At 38.2% G+C, this 19,799-nt stretch overlaps 1 protein-coding gene across 3 annotated transcripts in view; it reads left to right on the top strand.

Annotated features, from left to right (window-relative positions):
- Nucleotides 1–19,799, top strand: part of PITPNC1 (phosphatidylinositol transfer protein cytoplasmic 1) — an 82,261-nt gene that overhangs the window by 41,211 nt on the left and 21,251 nt on the right. For all 3 annotated transcript variants that reach the window (XM_068413446.1, XM_068413445.1, XM_068413448.1), the window contains exons 3-5: nucleotides 896–984; nucleotides 1,431–1,438; nucleotides 12,854–12,925. In XM_068413446.1, coding sequence (XP_068269547.1) covers nucleotides 896–984; nucleotides 1,431–1,438; nucleotides 12,854–12,925 — 169 coding nt within the window. The remainder of the gene's footprint in view (nucleotides 1–895; nucleotides 985–1,430; nucleotides 1,439–12,853; nucleotides 12,926–19,799) is intronic.

Raw genomic sequence — 19,799 nt, 5'->3', positions numbered from 1 at the left:
TGTTTGTTCATCACTTCTTTGGTACCCTGAGTGATGGAAATGAGAGACCCAAGACCCATGGTAAAGAAAATGCTCCCACTTTTCCATAGTATTATTTAATTACTCTTTAATGATCTTTCCATGTGCTGTATCCACATCTTTCATTTCTTATTCTCCTGCTGTTGCACCACCACATTGGTAAGTTCTCTTGACAGACTGAGCTCTGAGCTATGCCATCAGTTCCATTAATTCTCTTCACTTTCGTGATTTACTTTTCCCACCAGCAAAATGGGACTATGACTACCTACCAGCCTCACAGAGGGGTTTTGAGTGATTTGTTAATTTTAATATGAAAGCTTCCTACTCAAGAGTTGGTGTTGGTAGTGTGGGGAAAAACCGCGCACTAGGTGAGTTGAACGTAAGGGTTTGTGTGCCGGCGGAGAATATGGAGGAAGAAGAAATAGTCTCTGAGAAGAAATAATGGCATCGGGATCAAAGTGGACTGAAATCACATATTTACTTAGGACCTCTTGTTACAGAGTGCCTCCCTGTGGTTAAGAATACTGTGACACAGATACACCTTGTATGGTCTAACCTGCTGAGTTCATCCATGACCAAAGGTCTGAGGCCATAAATTCTTGAAATCTGCAACCTCAATTTAAATCTGATCAGAGGTTATTGCAGTGGCACCATATTGCTCACTTCGAGAGGGGAACAGACAGGCTTGGTTTCATATATGCTTGTGGAGAAAGCTGAGGCAGAACACATAGTCATGAGATGAAAATAGGGTTGTGAAATCTAGGTGTTGCTGTATCCTGTGAAATACCTGTCAAATTATGAGCATGTTTGGAAGTATCTTCTACAATATTCATAAGTCATAACATATTCTAATTTTGTATTGTCTTTTTATTTTCAGCAAACTGCCTAGCTGGGCTAGAGCAGTTGTTCCCAAAATATTTTATGTTACAGAGAAGGCTTGGAATTATTATCCTTATACAATCACAGGTAAGGAATAAAGCAGAAATGATTACTGACTTGTACTTTTTGGATAGTTTAGCTTATCTTCAGAAGCTCCAAGTTACACATTGAGCCACAGATGCCAAGTTACTTTAACAACTCCTGTTGAACTGCATATATTTTTCCATCTTATATTGACTGATATCAGGAAATAAAGATTATAGACTATGGATAGGTAAAAACTGGAGTGTTGTATCTATGCAATTTCTTCCTTGCAAAGAAAACATCAAGTGCTTAGGTTCTGTGCTGACTTGTACCCTTTATTGTCCCATAGACTTTAGTCAAATATAAATCAGCAGATTATCTGACACAAATTTTTTTATTATTAATGTATGTTTACTGTAAAGATCTTGCATCATTGTTTTATTTCACATTTCTTTTTTTTTCTTTTCCCTCATCATTCTTTTTTTTACAAATGGACAATTGGAAATCAGAATACACAGTAAGTTTTTATTCCTCTTTTTATTCTAAAAATAGAATAATTATGTGAAATATAGCAGTGGAACCCAAACTGATTCATTCTTAATATAACTAATACATAATGCATTCAATAGTGCAACTTTATTTTAGCTATTTGTTTAAGAAATTTAAGGTTAAATTTGAAGTGTTTGTGTGGGGATTCTATAAATTGTTTACCTTACTTTTTATTACTTAAGAATTATTTGATATACTTGTAGTCACTGTCTGTAACAAAGAGAAACTTCTATAAAACAGGGCTAGGCTTTTAAGGTTCCAGTTATTGCGTGAGGACACAAGAACAGATTTTATTTTATTTACTGTTTTATTAACTTATAAAATGCTCATCTCTGGTATAGTATCTGGGAAACTGTACAATCTGTAGACAAAATTAAACATAATCTGGGCACAGTGCCCAGAAACATCAGCTATTCCCTCTAGCAGAGCTAAGGCAAAATATAGCACATAAATCATGAGAAAAATTGTTTTAAATGTGCTGGCCTCAATACTATACAGTAGTTTTTCAGCAACCTTTGGAAGATGAAGAGGAGATGGTGAGGAAGTTCCAGGTGAAGGGACTTTTCAGAAACTCCTGTCTTGATTTACTTTGAATTTCTGACTGTAAATAAAATATAATCCACTTGTTTTTCTTAACTCTGCAGTGCTCAAAATGTTTGTGCAGGTTTCTTTTAAAATGAGTAAAGAATACGGAGAGGAAAAAGATTTTAATGTGATAAATTTGAAAGAGAAAAAACAAAGGGATTTAAAGGCTTGGATCTGAAAGCTGGAGACTTAGAGTGAAACTTTGATGATCAGGTCTGAAAATCTGAAGTACCAAACCGTGCTTTTCAATATGTGCCGTAGATACTTATTACATATTCTGCTTTGTTTTATGTTTAAAATTAATTTGATTGTCAGAGGAAACCCAAATGTCCCATAATGGACAGTAGTAATGAGGGGACAGATTCTCTGCTATTTTTGCCAGAAGATATCTTCAGTAGGGTCTATCACAATTTACATTAATTAAGGGTTTACCCTTTGATAGCAGGTTTAATCTTAGGCTGGGAAGATGACATGTGCTATGTTGCATTGATGCCTGTTACTTACACTCTGTTGTATCTCTTTTCTTTAACTGAAAGTCAATTGGAATTTTTTAATGCGTTTTTTTTTCTTTAACTGAAAGAGACAAGTAGGAATGATTAAAGGAGTGGCAGCAGACAGAAACACAATACATTATCAAAATCAAACAGCAATGCTGTACTCATAGAAGTTGAATCAGGAGATGATCTTTATCTAATCTGATGAGACAACACCTGGAACACATTTCGGTGAAGGTCTGTAGAAGGTGTACAGCTAAAGAGATGTTCAAGAGCATCAGCAAAAATGATTGCAGGGTTGAAGAGACTTGTAAAGAAAAATTAAGTCAGTTTACAAATGTAGAAGGTAGGCAAAACAGTCACTAAGTGACAGTATAACTGCCTATGGGAGTTGGGGACTAATTACTCACCATGGTGCAAGGAAACAGAACTAGAAATATTGGGATGAGATTAAGGAAACTGTACTTCAGACAAAAATCTAAAATATATCTTAATGGAGCTGATAGACTATGAAATTATCTTCAAGGGAAATAGGGAAAGTGCCTTTGCCTCAAACTGTTGAATCTAGAACAAAAATATACCACTGGGAATAATTCCTATCCTTATCTGAAATATTTCTCTAAATTTTGATCTTCTATATTCATTAGAGAATTCTGAGAGAAAGAATAAACCCACAGACATTGCCCCAAATATGTAAGATAGCCTGGAAACCCTTTTCATAAAGATAGTAAATTTCTTCCAAAGGGTCTGTGGGACATACACTAGCATTCAGAGATTCAATGCAGAATAATTTCATCAATCTGGTTTTCCTGTGAAATATTATGGATTTCATAAATATGACCTTCTTACGGACCTGAAATTAGGACATGTAAGAAAAAAAGCTCAGCAGGCACTGAAAATAATTTCCAGAGTATTGTTCTCTGCAATGGTAGTATAAAAATCCAAGAGTGATTGGATGCATGAAAACAGGAATGGAAACGAGAGTCCTAACATCATGACACTCTAGAATCTGGGTTCACTTACGATGGCATCTGCTTTAAGGAATGGTATTTGTTACACAGCAAACCCCTAAATTTGACAGCAAACAGCAGGTCTACTACCAAGTCTCAACAACCATATTAGTAATATGTAAAGCGAATGACACGGTTAAGATAATGAGCTTAACAGAGCTATTGCACAAGTGATGCTTTTGTGGTGTGTAATACATGAAATCCTGTAATGTCAGGAGAGCATTTTAAAGTGTACACTCTGCTGTTTGTGGAGGAGAGACTCATTATAACTGCAGTACAAAAGACTTCCTATCAGGAAGATGAGACATGGGTAATGTCCCAAGAAATGCCGTATCAAAGCTTGAGCTAATCCTTGCAAGCTTCCTGCTGACATTGAGAGGGAGGAGGAAGTAGAAAAAATACTTTCGAAGCTGAAGCCAGAGGAAGTCATCCGGATTTGGGGGTACTATTTAGAGAATAAGGTGCTTCTCTAAAGTTCAAACCCTTGTCTTAGGGATTGGAGCATTACTTAAGAACTGTATGTGAGAAAGTCTCTTGAACTTAGAACAGGAGTTGCTTTGGGTTTGGTCTTGTAATTAGAAACCTGACAAGATATCTTGCTGAAATAAGTGTTTTATTTTTATTTATAAGTTAATTTAATATTGTGATTAGGTTGACGTTAAGCTCATAAAGTTGGGGTACTGTATTTGGGATAGAGCTGAAAGGGAGCCCCTAGAGAAGTAACTCCTAGGGATTCTGCTCTGTGAGCGATTGCAGGGCTTGGGTGCTGGTGAGTGCCTCCTGTCAAGCTACGCATGCCTTTGGGGAAGGGGTGTTGCTAGGTGCTGGCTTTTAGAAAGAATTCCTTTGCCAGTCACAAGCTGGAGCCTTTTTCACCTGGAGGATGAAGATGCCTTGCAGCTCTCAACAAACCCTTATGTGCCAGCTTATCACAGCATTTGCAAATATGTATCTTTAGTGTAAAATATTTATGCTATTCTTAGATATGAGGACAAGAATGACCGAACTTCCAGGAGGCTTTCTTATTTTTCTTTCTGAGGTTGTCCAGCTAGATTAGAAATAATTAACTAGAAAGCAAACCTCTCTCTATTGCAAACCAAATGAAAAAGAATTGCTTAGAACTAAGTTTCTTTACCTGCACTGGGATATTGTTAGCCAATAAGCAGCATGAAGCAAATTTTCATTTGACCTGTTCAAGTGACAGTTGAGATTGTGGACAAAAAGAGAGGAGCCTCAAGCAAGCAAATAAGCAGATCATGAACATATGGTGACTCAGCCATGGTACAAAAAATTCATATGATCAAAGTACACTGAAAAGGAGCCTAACAAAGTTTAGCTATCAAGTTGGAGTACAAAGAGGTTAGGAAAATACAAACAGAAATTAAGCAAAGTCTTCTGACTTTGAATGTGTAGTTCAGGTGTTTACCAGGGATGATTTCAAATAGTTTTGCTGTCTGATCTGAGCAGCTGCAGTGTTGTTAGCAACATTTCGATTCTGGCGCTGAAATTTAAAAACAGCTGGATAAATTTTTGTGCATAATCTATGGCCAGTTTTTAGTTTCACCATTATAAGTATATAAAGCAAAATAAAGATTAAAAATGGCATGTTTTACTCTCTGCAAGGAGGAATAGCATTCTTTCAACCTGCCAATGTCTCAAATTAACTTAGGAATAGGATATAAATTCAGAATATTTATGAAAAACAGTTATGGAACAGAAAGCAGGAGACAACGAGTCCTTTGATGATATATCACAATGACACTAATTCTTCTACTGCAAATGACTGGAGCAAATATAATTATTTCATCTGGTATGTGTCAAGGCTCCAGAGTGATAGTTGCTAAATGTTCCATTATTGACTTGCTGGGTTCTGATTACTTTTGAGAACAGGCGTGTTATGTGCTTCACTTAGTCAGCTGCCCGTTTGTCCGTGAAGTAAATTATCTGGGAGGAATGTTTTTGTAATTGTTATTTTTATAATCAGATGACTTGAGAAGGAAAAAAATGTTGTTTCAGATAAACATTGCAAGGCATCTGTAGAGTTTTTTCTCTTTATCTGATTACTAGTGCTTGAAATTTGGATGTAACCCATCGAACTTCAGTGCACAAACTTTTCTTCAGCTGGAGTATATGAAGAGTCTGCGTCAACAGAATCTGTGTTGCAGGATTAGAGCTGAATACAAAGCTACTACCAAAATTCCTCCCATCTCACCCCCCAACTCAGAAGACAGGCTAACTGGAGACATTACTCTAGTAAAACACAGATTTGGTTCCTTTAGAGATTCTAGCAAAAGGGAGGACCTCTGTAGTATTTATAAGAAACAAATAATGTATTTTTAGAAAGCTACAAACCTGTATTCTCATTTAATAGCTTAATCCCATTGAAACAGAGTAAATCAAACTGCTTGGGAGAATTCCCTTTTTCCACCACTGGCTTATAATGAAGCAATCCAAACCCCTCTCTGATTCATGGGACTGTCATTCTCACTTGTGTATGCTGCTTCTCGCTTCCGTTCTTCCCCAATAAACAGGTTACTGTTCCCATGTATCAGAGGAGATCCTAAGGGAAGGCAAAACCAGAGATAAGTGCTGAGTTTCATAGTGGTTGGAGGCAACTCATTAGTTGACTGTTTCATCTTCAAGTTATTGTATGTAATACAAATAGTGGTTTTCTTCCGGAGCTTGTTTATGAGAGTTTAACTCTCTTGCTTAGTTTCAAGCCCTTTTATTGCATTGTTCCTACTCTTTCCGCTCCACAGCACTTTTTCTGCCCTTTGCCACCTTCCTGTGCTTATCTTGTTTTCCAAATCCTCCTCCCTCCTGTTGAGTCACATCTTCCAAGTTCTGCCATCACCCTGCCCAGCCCTTTCCGTCTATTGTCTTCTGACTTTGCCATCCTGATTGGTGCTGGTTTGTGTAGTAAGTAACCTGTATCACACCGCAGCTCTGTGTGCTCACATGCAGTACTGTCCAGGTTATTCTGAAGGTAGTCAATAACATGTTGGCCATTTTCCAAAAAACTTTGAATATTCAATTAAAGAAACTATCTTTATTCTTACTGTAAACAGCTGAAGGACGTACTGTAATTTGAAATATGCTGTAGAGACATCACTATATTATCTTCACATATTTTGTTACATATGAACTGTAGAGATGACATCTTGTTTATCCATACCCATGTGTGATTTTTATTTTCTCCCGCATCCAGGTCTCTCCGTGCTGTCCTCGCCATTGTCTGGAGGCATTGGCAGTCTCCCATGTTACATCCCTCCTCCCATTCCATCCATCCTTCTCGTTTATAAATGCCCCCTGTTACTCTGGGGCTGGGGGGGGTGTGTGTGCCTGTTTTCCCTCCTTGCCGTGCTGGGCATTCCCTCCTGCCTCAGTGAGTCTGGGGACCTGCCACTACCCCATAGTCCCCACTTCCCCTTTGCCTATTAATCAGAAGTAGGTTTTTTCCTTTTTTCCATTGTTTTTTTCCAGGTTTTTGATCTTCAATAAAGAAATGCTGTTGCTACCCACTGACTACCAAAACAGTGTCCAAAAATTTCGAATTCCAAGGATGTGGTAGCTATAAGTTACGCTATTAAAAACACCTAATTTTGCTTGGCCAGTCTCACCTCATTGTATTGGTTACTGTGTTCTTTAGCTCCAGGCTCCATGGAGATTGCTCTGTAAAGGATCCAGTTCCACCTGTGTTGCTAGAATCATGTATATATGACCATATATAAAAAAAAAATAATCAGTCTGAAAAGTGGTGGGAGATCAGAGAGAACATTTACATTAAATATCTGCTTCTCCACGCTTTTGTGTTAAGATTTAGGGGGATGTGCTTCTGCTGCTTAAAAAAAAAAGTGGGATTAATTTTTACTGTACAAAAATAACTCCCAAGGATTGTGGATTAATATTCACAAGGAGCAGGAGAAGTGAAGTGCAATGATGAGGTCTCTCGCAGTTCTTTGAACATTATGCAGAAAGAAACCAAATGGAAAATTAAACGAGCTAAAATGGTGTCGATGAAATAGCACTCACTCATACACAGCAGGTTACACAGGGTAAAGAAACCTTTCTCTGTAACCCTCTGTCCAACGTATTTACTGGCAACTATCGTAATTCCTGCAGCCACCTCGGGTGTAATTACTGTGCAAAGGTTATTTTTACGGTCCTCTCCCTAAAACGACTGTAAACCACCATATGCGTTCGACTGTCTCTTTAAGACTTTGGCAAGTGTTTTGGCATACTTAGAGCCTACCCTGTTCTTGTAAGTGTTGCTTATTGCTATGGCAACACTAATCAATCATCATGCTAAAAATAGGCCTTTCATTTTTCAAGAGGTTATCTGTAGTGAATTGAAAATGCAACTGCGGTCTGTGTTTTCCGTATGCTGCTTTCATTTCGCTTTATTTTAATCTGGAAATACCCATGCTTACGTGTGGTAATTGCTGTTGCAGTCTCCGGTTATTTTACTGGTTACTCTCTTGAGCCTTAAACTCTCCTGGCTCTTCCAAAAGGGATGCCAAATATAGAAAGTTTAAGAAAACAAACAAACAAAAGCCCCAGAACATTCTCCTTATGTGTTTTTGAGTGTCCCAGGTGTACTGAATTATAACAAATTTTTAAGGAGTTTGTAACACATCTAAAAAACCTGGAGGTGACAATATAAAAGACGCCTCCTTTGAGAGCTTTACACAAAGAAACCTTGTCATGGAAGGCACTAGGGCTCTGAAGATTTTGTCCTATTGTGTAGAATTTAAGTCTAATTTCAAGTTAAAGATTCAATTTGCCACTATTTTTTTCAAAGAGGAACCTTGCAAGCTATAGAGAGAGTGAAATGGGAAACTGGAACCTGTGCCCTGTGCATTCCTGTGTGTGCTCAGTCTATGGATTGGCTGCCAGGTTTGTGCTGGAAGAACACCCGCCCCGGGGGAGGCAGAGCAGAAAGGGAGTGGTGCCCTGAAAGAAAAACTCTACTGAAAGGTTTATTACCTGCCATTCATTCCCCAGTTTGATTCTGACTGTTGCATAATACTTTTAATCCCCGGCTAAGTAAATACGAAGCCACTTAAGGAGAGGGGAAAAAACCCAACAACTTTTTGCATGATGAATAATAAAGTTTTTTGAATGCTGCATAAACAGTCTTCTGGTTCTGCCAGAGCCCTCTGCCAATTAGTCAGAGTGCAGCTGATGAATCATGAGACACATTCTGTGAAATGTTCAAAAATTTGGACCCTGCGAAGTGTTCCTGAGAGCCAGTGAGACCCCCCACAGCTGCTGAAACGGTGGTTGCCAGTCAGTTGAGTTTCTGAGAGAGATATTTGCAATGGAGTCCTTTTTGGTGAATTTTAGTTTCCATTTGGGGTAAATTCATGTTACCATTTATAATCTCAGATGAGGTTGTTATAGTCCTCGCCTTTACACCGAATACACAGGGAGGTTGGCTTTTGATAGCTTTGTGCGGAAAAGGACTTTCTGCTCTCTAATGAGGTGGCTCGAGGTAAATGGCACTTACAATTCTTCTTCTACAATACTCTGAAGATCCTTAGTCTTTTCTTAATGTTTCTTTTTTTTGAAATACAAGATTAGAAGATCTTTTTTTTTTTTAATTAGAGTTTAGATTCTGGGTCACAGGAAACAACAGCTAGATTCAAGCAGTAGCTTGCTGAGCTGCTACAGGCAGCCTGACACAGCCTGAAGTTCAGTGTATGAAATGGCTGCATTTCAAAGTATCGTGATCTGACTCATTGCTGGTAAACTCTAGACAGTGATTGAAAAGAGTAGATATTTTATAATAGCAAGGTAAAAGGGAAATCTGGCATTTAGCTTTATTCGGAATTTCCTCTAGAGCTGTAGCCATGCTTCAAATCAACAGCGCAAAGGTTTTTCATGTTTTGCATTTTTGTCCTCCGCTGCACCTGAAACTGTGACCTCGAAGCACCTACTTTGAGAAAGAAAAATGTTTTTGAGTATTGAAAAATGTACTTCATCCAACAACTCCTGAATTTCTGTAGTAAGATCATAAGTAAAGACACTTTAATCAGAACCGGGGATGAGGAAGTGCTTTGGTAAGGGCGTTAGCTTTGTAGTGGCTGTAAATGTGGAAGATGCTATGCTGAAGTTCCTTCTGTCAGTGGAGTTTTCAAACCTCACGATGGGACTGTGAGAGCAGCACCAAGTCCTGTGGTGGACACTGCTGCTACTTAGAAGAGCTGAGAGAACTGCCCTGCCCAGAGCCGTTAAGGTCAGCAGAGTCAGAGCAGTCTCACAGCCACTGAGGTTTCCGACAAACCACCAGACTCAGACTGTGTAACTTGAAAGTTTGCAAACTCACAAAGCTCTGACCTGGATACTCAGTCTGCAAAAGCATTATAGCCTTGATGACCCTTCCGCTAGTGATAGAGCATTGATGTCATTCTGGTTTCTGTTTTTATCAATTACTAGATTTTATTTAGGAGGTGTTGATTTCATTTAATTGTGCAGCAAAGAGAATTAAATTTTGGTCCTGAAATCAAGAGGGCAGATACTTAGCACACACTAACACGTAAGTAAAACATGGTCTAGAGCAGTAACCTTGAAATATGCAGACACGATGCCAGTAAACTGTGTTTTCCTAATAACTGTTGTAAACAATTAGTATATCGTAAATAGTATGGCATACATCTCTACCATTTTCAGTGAAAATGTTTCTAAAAGCTGTTATTCAGTAGTGCAGGACCAGCTACTGCATTCAGTGAGCAGTACTAGTAACTGCTGATGCAACAAAATACTCACTGGCAGCCTCCTCGCATCTCCTCAAGGATGCTTGCCCGCAGGATGCCCCTATGCAGAGGTCTGGGTTGTTGTCAGCAAGAGCTCTGTACACCTGGGTTGTGACCCCTGAAGTTATACATCTTTGTAAAATACAAGGCTGCCATATACTACATTTTTGAGATCAATAACCCATGTTTTTACTACCCTAGCACCAATGTAGTTATTTTCCAAATGCTCTAAAACTGTGCAGTAGAAGATATCTGTCATTAGGTTATACATTTTTTTAAAATCTGCTTTTCATAATCCACCTCCAGTAGTGATTTACTTTTCAAGCCTTCATATTCTCCTGCAAACACAGAAAACAACTAGAATGTTGGTTTATGCTGTTTGAATACGAATCCTCTGGCATCAAACGTTGGTTTAGGGCATGCTGGCATCCCTGCGTGTCCTGGGTCATTCCCTTTGTTTTGTAACATCACACTTATAACTTTTCTTACTCTGGAAACATTCGATTATAGAATTCTTTTAATCAACCCCTTTTATTCATCTCTTCTTCCAGTTAATATAGTTCAAAGACATTCATTCCACCTTTTGGTTAATTTTGGAGATACGAATTAGAACCTTGTGACAAACCTTAGCTTTTTTGTTTTTTTAAACTTCTTTCCCTGTAGTGCCTACTGTTTGCTAACGCTTTTGTTTGCAGATGCCTTTGGATGTCTGCCAGAATAGGAGCAACATGCTGAGATACATGGTGAAACCTCAACTGGGAGAATATCTGGATTTTTTTGGTGTTAATTTGTGTTACAAGATGCCCGGTTCTGACAGACTGCTTATAAATATTGTATATTTTCAACTGGCACTTCCTGAGACGTATACATAGGAAATGTTTAATTGCCCACAAAATATGGGTAAGAGGAGCTAGCAGATCTGTCATGGAACTTGCCCCATCCTGAAGTCCACATACTGCTGGGGTTTTTTGGGGTTTTTTGTTTTTTTGCCTCCCACATATTCACTCAATGAACAAGTTGCGTAGCTGAGAGCTAGTCACAGTTCAGACTGGAGTGAAACTCATAAATGTGCTACTCCACAGAAATCTTTCATAAAAGGCAAAGCATTGAAAAGATCTGAAGAGAAGCCTGTGCAGTCTGGGCATCTGCGGCACCAACACGTTACATGGGAGTATTTCATTATGTTAATGGGAAGACAGTCTGACCAGAAGCCTTCCATGGCACCAGAACCCTATTCTGGCAAAACTCTCTCACTCTTTTTTTCACCAAGGATTGATTCTAGATGTACTCAGTGAATACTCGATATCCTGTGATCAGAAGAAGATTGAGCAATGGCTTGTTGGGTGATATTCATGGAATCAGGAATATATTTTCTGTAGTCTCAAAGGAGCTGGCTTCTCATTTCAATTTTGTTGCACTACAACTGCCCTTCTAAATCACCCCTTTTCTTAGTCATCAGCCTCTCCCTTAGAAGAGCTCTTCAAATTGCTATCAAGTCCAAACTTGGACCAACAGCAATGTGAACACTGAGGCATCGTAATGTCCTCGTTGTATAATCTGTATGTACAGCACATGAAATAATTAGTCACAGCCTTTACAAAGGCATTTTGCCTTAGGGTATTAGTGATGTGTCGTACAAGGAACTGGCACTTCAGTTCACTGGCAGTTAATGCCAGAAAAGACTTGATGACTAATAGTAAAGATGCTGAAGTAGGATCCTTCAGAGTTCGTTAGACATCTACTCTATCTGCCTATCTGAAAAGTTGATTTGAAAGAAGAACTGTGAAACGCTAAAGAAAAAATATGTGAAATATTTTTTCCACTGGAATTATGTTGCCTAGTATTATAAACTCTAGTCTTGATCAGCCAACTAAATCAAGCAGTCCACAGAAAAATAAATTTATTTCCATGTAAAATACAGAAATATTATATTTGATAGAAAAACATTTGTGCATTCTTAATTTTCTTGCATTATTATCTAAAGATTAATTTGGATTTAGTATAAAAGAATTTCCACAGCAGCTCATAATCCATCTTAGTTTCATTAATAGGAAATGATGCTAAAATTAATTTCTCACTGCAAATGAAAAAAGCCCTCACAAAGCATTGTTGTCTATTTGGTTAGCACCTGCAGCCAGTGAAGTGTCCTTGGATTATTTTATATGGGGGATAGACTAAACTATGATGACGAATGTCTGGTTGCTCTCAAGATCTCAGTGAACTGAATTTATAACAAAACATTCAGGGCGTTTGTACTCTTATGCATAGTGAGCATGAAAACTATTGTATCCAGTTATTCCAAAGTACTTACACTAATTTATTTATACATTCATTTTAGTATTCAACTCTCAGATAGAATCTCTACATCCCTCCAGACCCATAAAAACTTTTGCTCTTATGGTCTGTGTATATTTTACTCTTTTTCTTGAAGTAATCTGAAAAAAATAAGAAAGCTGATACCAAACAGGATGTACTGAATATGTCAGCTGATGAAGCAAGGCATATTTTTTATGTCAAACATATTTTTCTTTCGTTGCAGTGTTCATTTTTGCCTAAATTCTCCATTCATATAGAGACAAAATATGAGGACAACAAAGGAAGCAATGACAGTGTAAGTATGGCGGCTTTTGCAAAATTTAATTTCATCCTTTCAGTTAATCGTGTTCTGCATCTGGGGGCTGGAGGTCTTCCAGTCTGGGAAGGAGGCCTGATCAGGCTTGTGGCTTTGCACCTACCTGGGTATCCTGTTCGTTAGCAGCTTGTCAGCCTGCAGAGGGGTTACCTCTAGAGCACCATGAGATGAAAGATTCACGTACACAACTTCCCTTCTGCATCTCACATTCTAGTTGTTGCTTCTCTAAACACAGCATAATTTACGTATGTGAATTTACTCCTGATGAACATTTACGGAGAGTAAAGAAAAGATTACTCTTGGTTTTGGTGTAACTGTATTCCACTTTGCCTGTCTCACGTTATTCTCCCTGAGTAAAGGGGGCTGAGTTCAAAGGAGCTGTTAGGAAGAGCAAACAGGAAACTAAACAATGGCCAGAGATGAGAGATCTCAGTAAACAACTTCAAGGGAACAATGGCTGGACTCCTGAGGTGATGATGCTTTTGGCAATCTCTTACCAACAGTTACAAAGTTCTCAGAGTTAGAGCTTAGAAATGAAAAGGGTAATTAACTATGCAAAACCCTCTCCAGAGGAAGGGTGGGAGGGAGTAGCCAGCAGCTGCTGATCAAGAGGTGCTCAGGAACAGGAGGCAGGAGGTCAGTCGGACTTTGCTGCCCTGACAGGGAGCAAAGCAGAGTCATACAACTTGCAAGAAAAGGGTAACGTTCGGTAAAGCCAGGCATGTAAAAATTCAACCCGTGGGTGAATACACAAAGATGTTTCTCTGTGTTTCATTTTGCTTTAAGCAGTCATTTGTTGCAGATTTATGAGATTTTTATAGGTGTGAAATAAAGGTTAAAATGTCTGGGAAATTGTTCTGTAATACAGAGACCTAATGAAGGAGTGTTTAAACTCATTCTTGAGAAAGAAGGCGGCAGTAAAGCAGAGTTTAAGGGGTCTGAGACACAGAGCCCTTCCAGCCTTTCCAGCGGCGTCCCTCTAGCAGCCTTCCCGAGGTGGCAGTGCTCTGCTCTCCAGCTGGGAGGTACATTTCCCTCACCGCCTTGGGCCTGCGTGTTAATAAGGCTGACAGCTGTTGCACTGCTTATGGCAGAATAATTACATGTAAAAGAAGCTGGTATAATTTTGAATAATGTTTTTGGCATACAGACACTTTCCCAATGGGAACATGACAGAGATCATGTATTAGCCACCAGGTACCAACAACTTTCAGTCACTGCTAGTCTAAGCCAGATCCAGATCAGTGAGGGCGGAAAAAAAAAGTGTATGACACTCCCAACTACATGAGCATTATGTAATTTATGCACTTTTTAATGTTCACGTCTGCTTTTTGGCAGCACTTTAATTCAGAGCAAGCCCACACCTTTGGTTTCAGGAGGGTGCAGACTAGTTTTCTGGTACATTATAATGTCAGCAGTGAGAAGACACGTTCTGTACTGATGTCTAACAGAGGAAGAAATGAAGCTATTTAATCAGTGAATTTTCAGGGTTTTTTCTGTGTGTCAGCTTTGTGGCTAAAGTACTACGAATCAAGTCCTGAAGAGTACCCAACCAGTGAATTTAAGATGAAAGTAACACAGGGGTGGGATACTCAGATGATGTAAATCAAAGAATCTCTACTCTGCTTGAATCCAGCCCTTCAAATGTGATTTGTACCAGAGTGCCAGTGGGGTTATATTATATTACCTTTATACTGAGGTACCTGAGTCAGACACACTAGGCAAGTAATCACCAAGATTAACAGATTTAATTGACCCTTACTTGAACTGAGGAGGAGAAAGAGAAGCTGAATTAGAGGGCTGCATTCCAGCCCTGATTTCCATGACTGTAATTCTGAGAGCTGTGCTTTTCACTGGTGTGAACACAACAAACCAGTGGAAGACCTACATTTTTGCTGTTGATCCAGTGACATTGATCTGGTGACACAAGTGTGTTTGGTACAGCACTGAAATGCTGGAAGGGTGGGAAATACAGAGAGACCTGATTGAGCCTGTGGAGAGACTTCTGTTAAACCAAACACCTCGGAACTAGGACTGAGAGTCCAGCTTATTTCTATTACTCAATGGGTAGGCTCAAACATCACTTAAAATGTGAAGTGTATTTCTCATTCGTATCAGACAAGTTTAGAATAAATTTCACTACATTTGCCCAGTCAGAAAACAACAGGAAACATAGCATCCATTTCTATAGATTTCCATAGATATACTCTATTTTTCTTCATTGCAACTATCAGCCTTGGCTGATGAAGAAATAATTAATCCAAAAAATACTTCTGTAAATTTTGCCGTTGTAATGCAAAATATACTGAATGAATATTAATATTACAGTAATGAGGGTAATAATGCATGTCTGATTTAAACTCGACTATTTCTAGATATATTTTTTTGAGTCTTTGAACTCTCATCTATTCTTCATTTCCATGCTGTCTAATAACGTAGATATTGATTGTGAAAAGTAATAATTAGATACAAGGATACTAAAGCTAATTCTATTGATTAGTGGAAGAAAGCAATATAAATGCTCTCAGGTTCCTGTTGTCATTTAGCGGGCTAGTATATTATTAGAATTATTTTATTTAACATATTGCATTGTCTGGTAAAATTCTACCTAATTACTGCAATATATCTTGATACAAAAGTCCTCCTGATTTTTCTTCCCAATTGTCATGATAGAAGAAACTAGTGAAAGATAATGATACCTGCTTTGGAACTTGATTTTTCAATGTCTTAGACTTTGTCATCATTTTAACCTATTTTAAATGTGCTCAAAGCACTATTGCTCCAATCTGTTAAAGTTTACACTTGATTTGCTCGAATATAAACATTGCCAGAAAGAACAACGGACAATAAACCCCTTTATTGAGATAAAACACTAATGAAGCTTGTCGCTGGCAGTAGTGCAGTGCCATAAATCCATCTGGTTGTGATTTCTAGTGCAACAGCGCAGCTGATTTTGCTGTATCGCGTCTAGATGTTCGCATGGCAACTCTCTCCTTAGAAAAACAGAATCAGTGTTGGATGAACATGTTAGTACATCAAATATTGTCACCGCTACCTTGCAGCTTTATAGCTTCATTGATAGTGTTAGAAACTAGACCAAGGACTCAGGCCATTCAGTGTTTCCTCTTACGGGTCTTTTAAAAAGTAAACTTCTTAGTTTAAAGAGAAATTTTATTTTTATTTTGCTTTTTTTTTTAAATTACAAAATGTAAAAGACACTGTAGGTGGTATCTGTAGAGCACTTGAAAATATGGCTTCTGTATTGCATCTTTAGCTGCTTACAGAAGTCAAGGTTGCAGTGGGAACTGCTGGGGAGAGGGAAGTGCAGGTGCCTACAACAGAGAGCTCCAGTGAACACAGACAAGCTGTAAGAGTGCATGTTAATCACTCAGTGCACACTTTTTTCCCCACAAGAAAAATCAGCAATTAAGGAATTTGAATATAGATACACAAAGTCTATATTTTGAATATTAAAACTATACACTAAATACAGAATTCTTAAGGTTATCTAATTAATGAAATGGTCAGAAATCACAGGCAGGTGAGGTATAAGTTACTGCTTGTTTGTGAAGAAATGATTAGTCTGTGATTCTCATGAACAGACGTTAACCTCTTATTTGGGCAGTTTTTTTGTTTTTTTTAGTCACAGAATTAATTTCTGTTGCTATTTGGGCAGAGAAATTCTACCATCTGATAGTGTCTGGGGAAAGTAAAAAAGCACAGCTTGTCAAAATAATCCAGTTGTCATCAATAATGGAAATTCACTGTATGTGAAACTTAACAGTGCCTTGCTCTTTGTAGCATAACATTTTGCTCTGGAAAACTCAATGGCTGGATCTTGATTATTAAAGAATAACAGGCAAGATCATAAAATAGCACAGTCTTTCTTTTTGTTAAAGGACCAGGATATTTATTAGCAAGAATAACATTATTCATAATTAAGGTGTGGAGCAAAGATTTCGAGGTAGAGTTATGTTTCAAGATGACAAAGCATGGGTATCATAGGGCACGTTTTTGTAAGTGTGTGTCTCAGTAATGCTGATAAATGTCAGAGCTACAGCACTAGTTCTTTGTCAATCAAGAGAAAAATATGTTATCAACATGTTTCTTGCCTTTCAAAGATAACACAGTGTTGAAAATGCATGTCTCAGAATGACCGTTTGCCAAATGACAACAAGAGGTAGCTCCGTATTCCATATAGTGATAAATTAACACCAGTATCACTTGACACATTAATAGCTTGAGCACGCTAAAACCAGCCAGCTAAGAGCAGATATTATTGATATGCAAGCTATGTAAATTGCAGTGCCATCATTTAAAGTTAGAAAACCCTTTCCTGACAGGGAGTTCTAATTCTGCAGCCCTGCAAGTGACCAAGGATGCAGTATTGGATCATTCATCATGCTTCACCCTTAGCATGTATTTCTGGTGTTGGTTGGGAAACAGTTGACTGAAGAAAAATTTTAGGTATGGCCAGCTAAGAAAAGCCATTTCTAGTTTTGCTCTTTTTAGGGTGTTTTTTTCCTCTATTTTTGTCTCCTATCTTAGTAACATGAAACTAGGTTGTGACAAAGTTCAATACAGTACATGTAAATTAAATGTAAATTCACTATTTAAGGAAACTGCCATGAAACACTGACTTCAGCTGAAATGGATTCAGCTGTGCCCTGGCTTAGCCTCACTGCACGACAGGATATCATTCTGAAAATTGTCTAAAGGATTGTAGGGCATCATTGCAAAATATGTCAAAATCAGAGCTAGATATGCTTTTAGGGATGATTTTATTTGCACCTGGACTTTTTCTGTATGATTGTATTGAGGATCTTTTGTCTCCTGTATAATTTGCAATGGAAAATCTTGATTTTGTGAAGCTTTCCCCCTCTAATAAGTCTCAAAAAATACAGACAAACAAGTGGAGAGGTTAGCCTGAAATTCCTTCTGTGTGAAGAGCTCTCTTTTTGTCGAACATAACTACAAACAGTGTATCCCAAGCACAGGTGGCTATCGCAGAACATAACATAAGGCCGATACTGACAGAGAGTGTGAACAGGTAATATGGTTATGCCTCTACTTTTTGATTTTTCTAAATGAACTACTGAAGTTAATTAGTAAATCTAGCACTTGAAATAGATGTGACTTTAAAAAAGTAAACCCAGTAAATATTATTGACAGTCTATTATGGTCTTGGAAGCATAGCTACTTTGACATAATTACATAAAAATACATTTCTCTGTTCAGAAAGTACAAATCTAAATGAGCTGTTTCATAAGAGATGGAATAATAGAGGAGTCGTGACATGGAGATAAAAAGGAGCAGGGAGCAAGGCTGCTTATAAATATGTAACTGCCTTTGTGAGTTCCGCTCTGCAGCAGACAGTGATATTCCCGTGCTGTTCAGTGAGCCAATTCTGCTGCTCTTAAGGAGCGATTCAATCTCTTTCCATAGAAGAATTGCTCCCAATTATGTGTGTCCACATAAATAGTTTTAGCCAGTGAACAGGTTGAAATTGTTCAATTCCTGTAATCTTTGCCCAAGTAAATCTCAAAAGTAAATTAACAGACTTTGGGGGTAACTGAGGTCGGAACACGACTTGCAGAAAACTTACACACTGACTACACCTCCACAGCTCAATTCTGAGGAGGTGTTCTGTTACTTCAGACCAAAATTTCCTTCAGAAAAATGAGAGGTAACGTGGACCAGATGACACAACCTGCGAAAGGGTGCTGTAATAATAAATTGGAGACGAGCCAGTAGTTCTGATGATGGCAATCCAAGACGACTAGAATTTCAAGTTGGAGAGAAAGTTTTGTCCCTTTTTTAATAGGGGAAAAAAAAAAAAAAACTCATTCTTGCAGTCCTTACTGCAGTTATACCTCTAACTGTCACATACTATGAAATCTAGATTTAAACCATCCTACAAGCGATGGATACATAAGTATTCTACTCACAGAAAGCGCTCCTCATCATACAAATTGCTCAATAGCTGCAAGTGGCATAGTTAGACTGCAGTTCAGGGATGGGAGATAATACAGAGAAAACCCAAAAGCTTCAGTGAAGTATCAATATTTGAATTAAAAAAGAAGCATAAAGTAGAAGTGTATAAATGTTTGTCTGTTGTAAAAAAGCTGCCACAACTCCTCCCCACCCCAAAAAAAAACCCAAACCCACAGCAAAAAGGACACTTCAGCCTGAATGTTACTCTTTGTTTTCCATTTGATTGTGTATTTCAATCTCAATTAATTACTTGGCTTCCAAATGTGAAGCCTGTCCAGTTCTTTCCAACATAATATTTAACATTCTGCCTTTCTACATCATCTTCTTAAGGAAACAGATTGTTCTCACCATTCATTTTCTGCACATTTGCAAATACAGTTGCACAGATTGGAAGCCTTATGCTTCTTTTCATGGCCTTTAATCTCTTCCTTTAAAACTTTTAAATTTCTGTAGTCTCTTTGATCACAAACGCAATAAACCCATCCTCCCTGCAGGTTTTAAGGCAATCCCAGATTACGTGGCTAGGAGAGGCAACGAGAGAATTAGAGCTAAGAAAGAAATCGGTCTTGTTCTCTAATGACTTCTTATTTTCTACTGCTGATAGAATGAGATGATTAAATCTCTATCTGCAAATCTAGTGAGGACAATCTAAGAAGGGGAGAGGCATAAATGATTAGACAACAACTTCTGCCAGCAAAGGGAAGCGAGAATGTCATTCAGCAAACTCTTGGGATGGAGGCAATGGTCAGAGATAGCCTAAGCAGGCAATAAGGCACAGTTGAAATGGTTGAAAAATCCCTCCAATTTTGACAGATTGGCAAAGGCATCTGTCATCCCCACTTCTATCAAAGCATTTTAA

Source organism: Nyctibius grandis, chromosome 15 (genome assembly GCF_013368605.1).
Source record: "Nyctibius grandis isolate bNycGra1 chromosome 15, bNycGra1.pri, whole genome shotgun sequence".
NCBI classification, from domain to species: domain Eukaryota; kingdom Metazoa; phylum Chordata; class Aves; order Nyctibiiformes; family Nyctibiidae; genus Nyctibius; species Nyctibius grandis.
The sequence above is the reverse complement of the archived record's forward strand: the minus strand, read 5'-3'. Positions and strand labels throughout refer to the sequence as shown.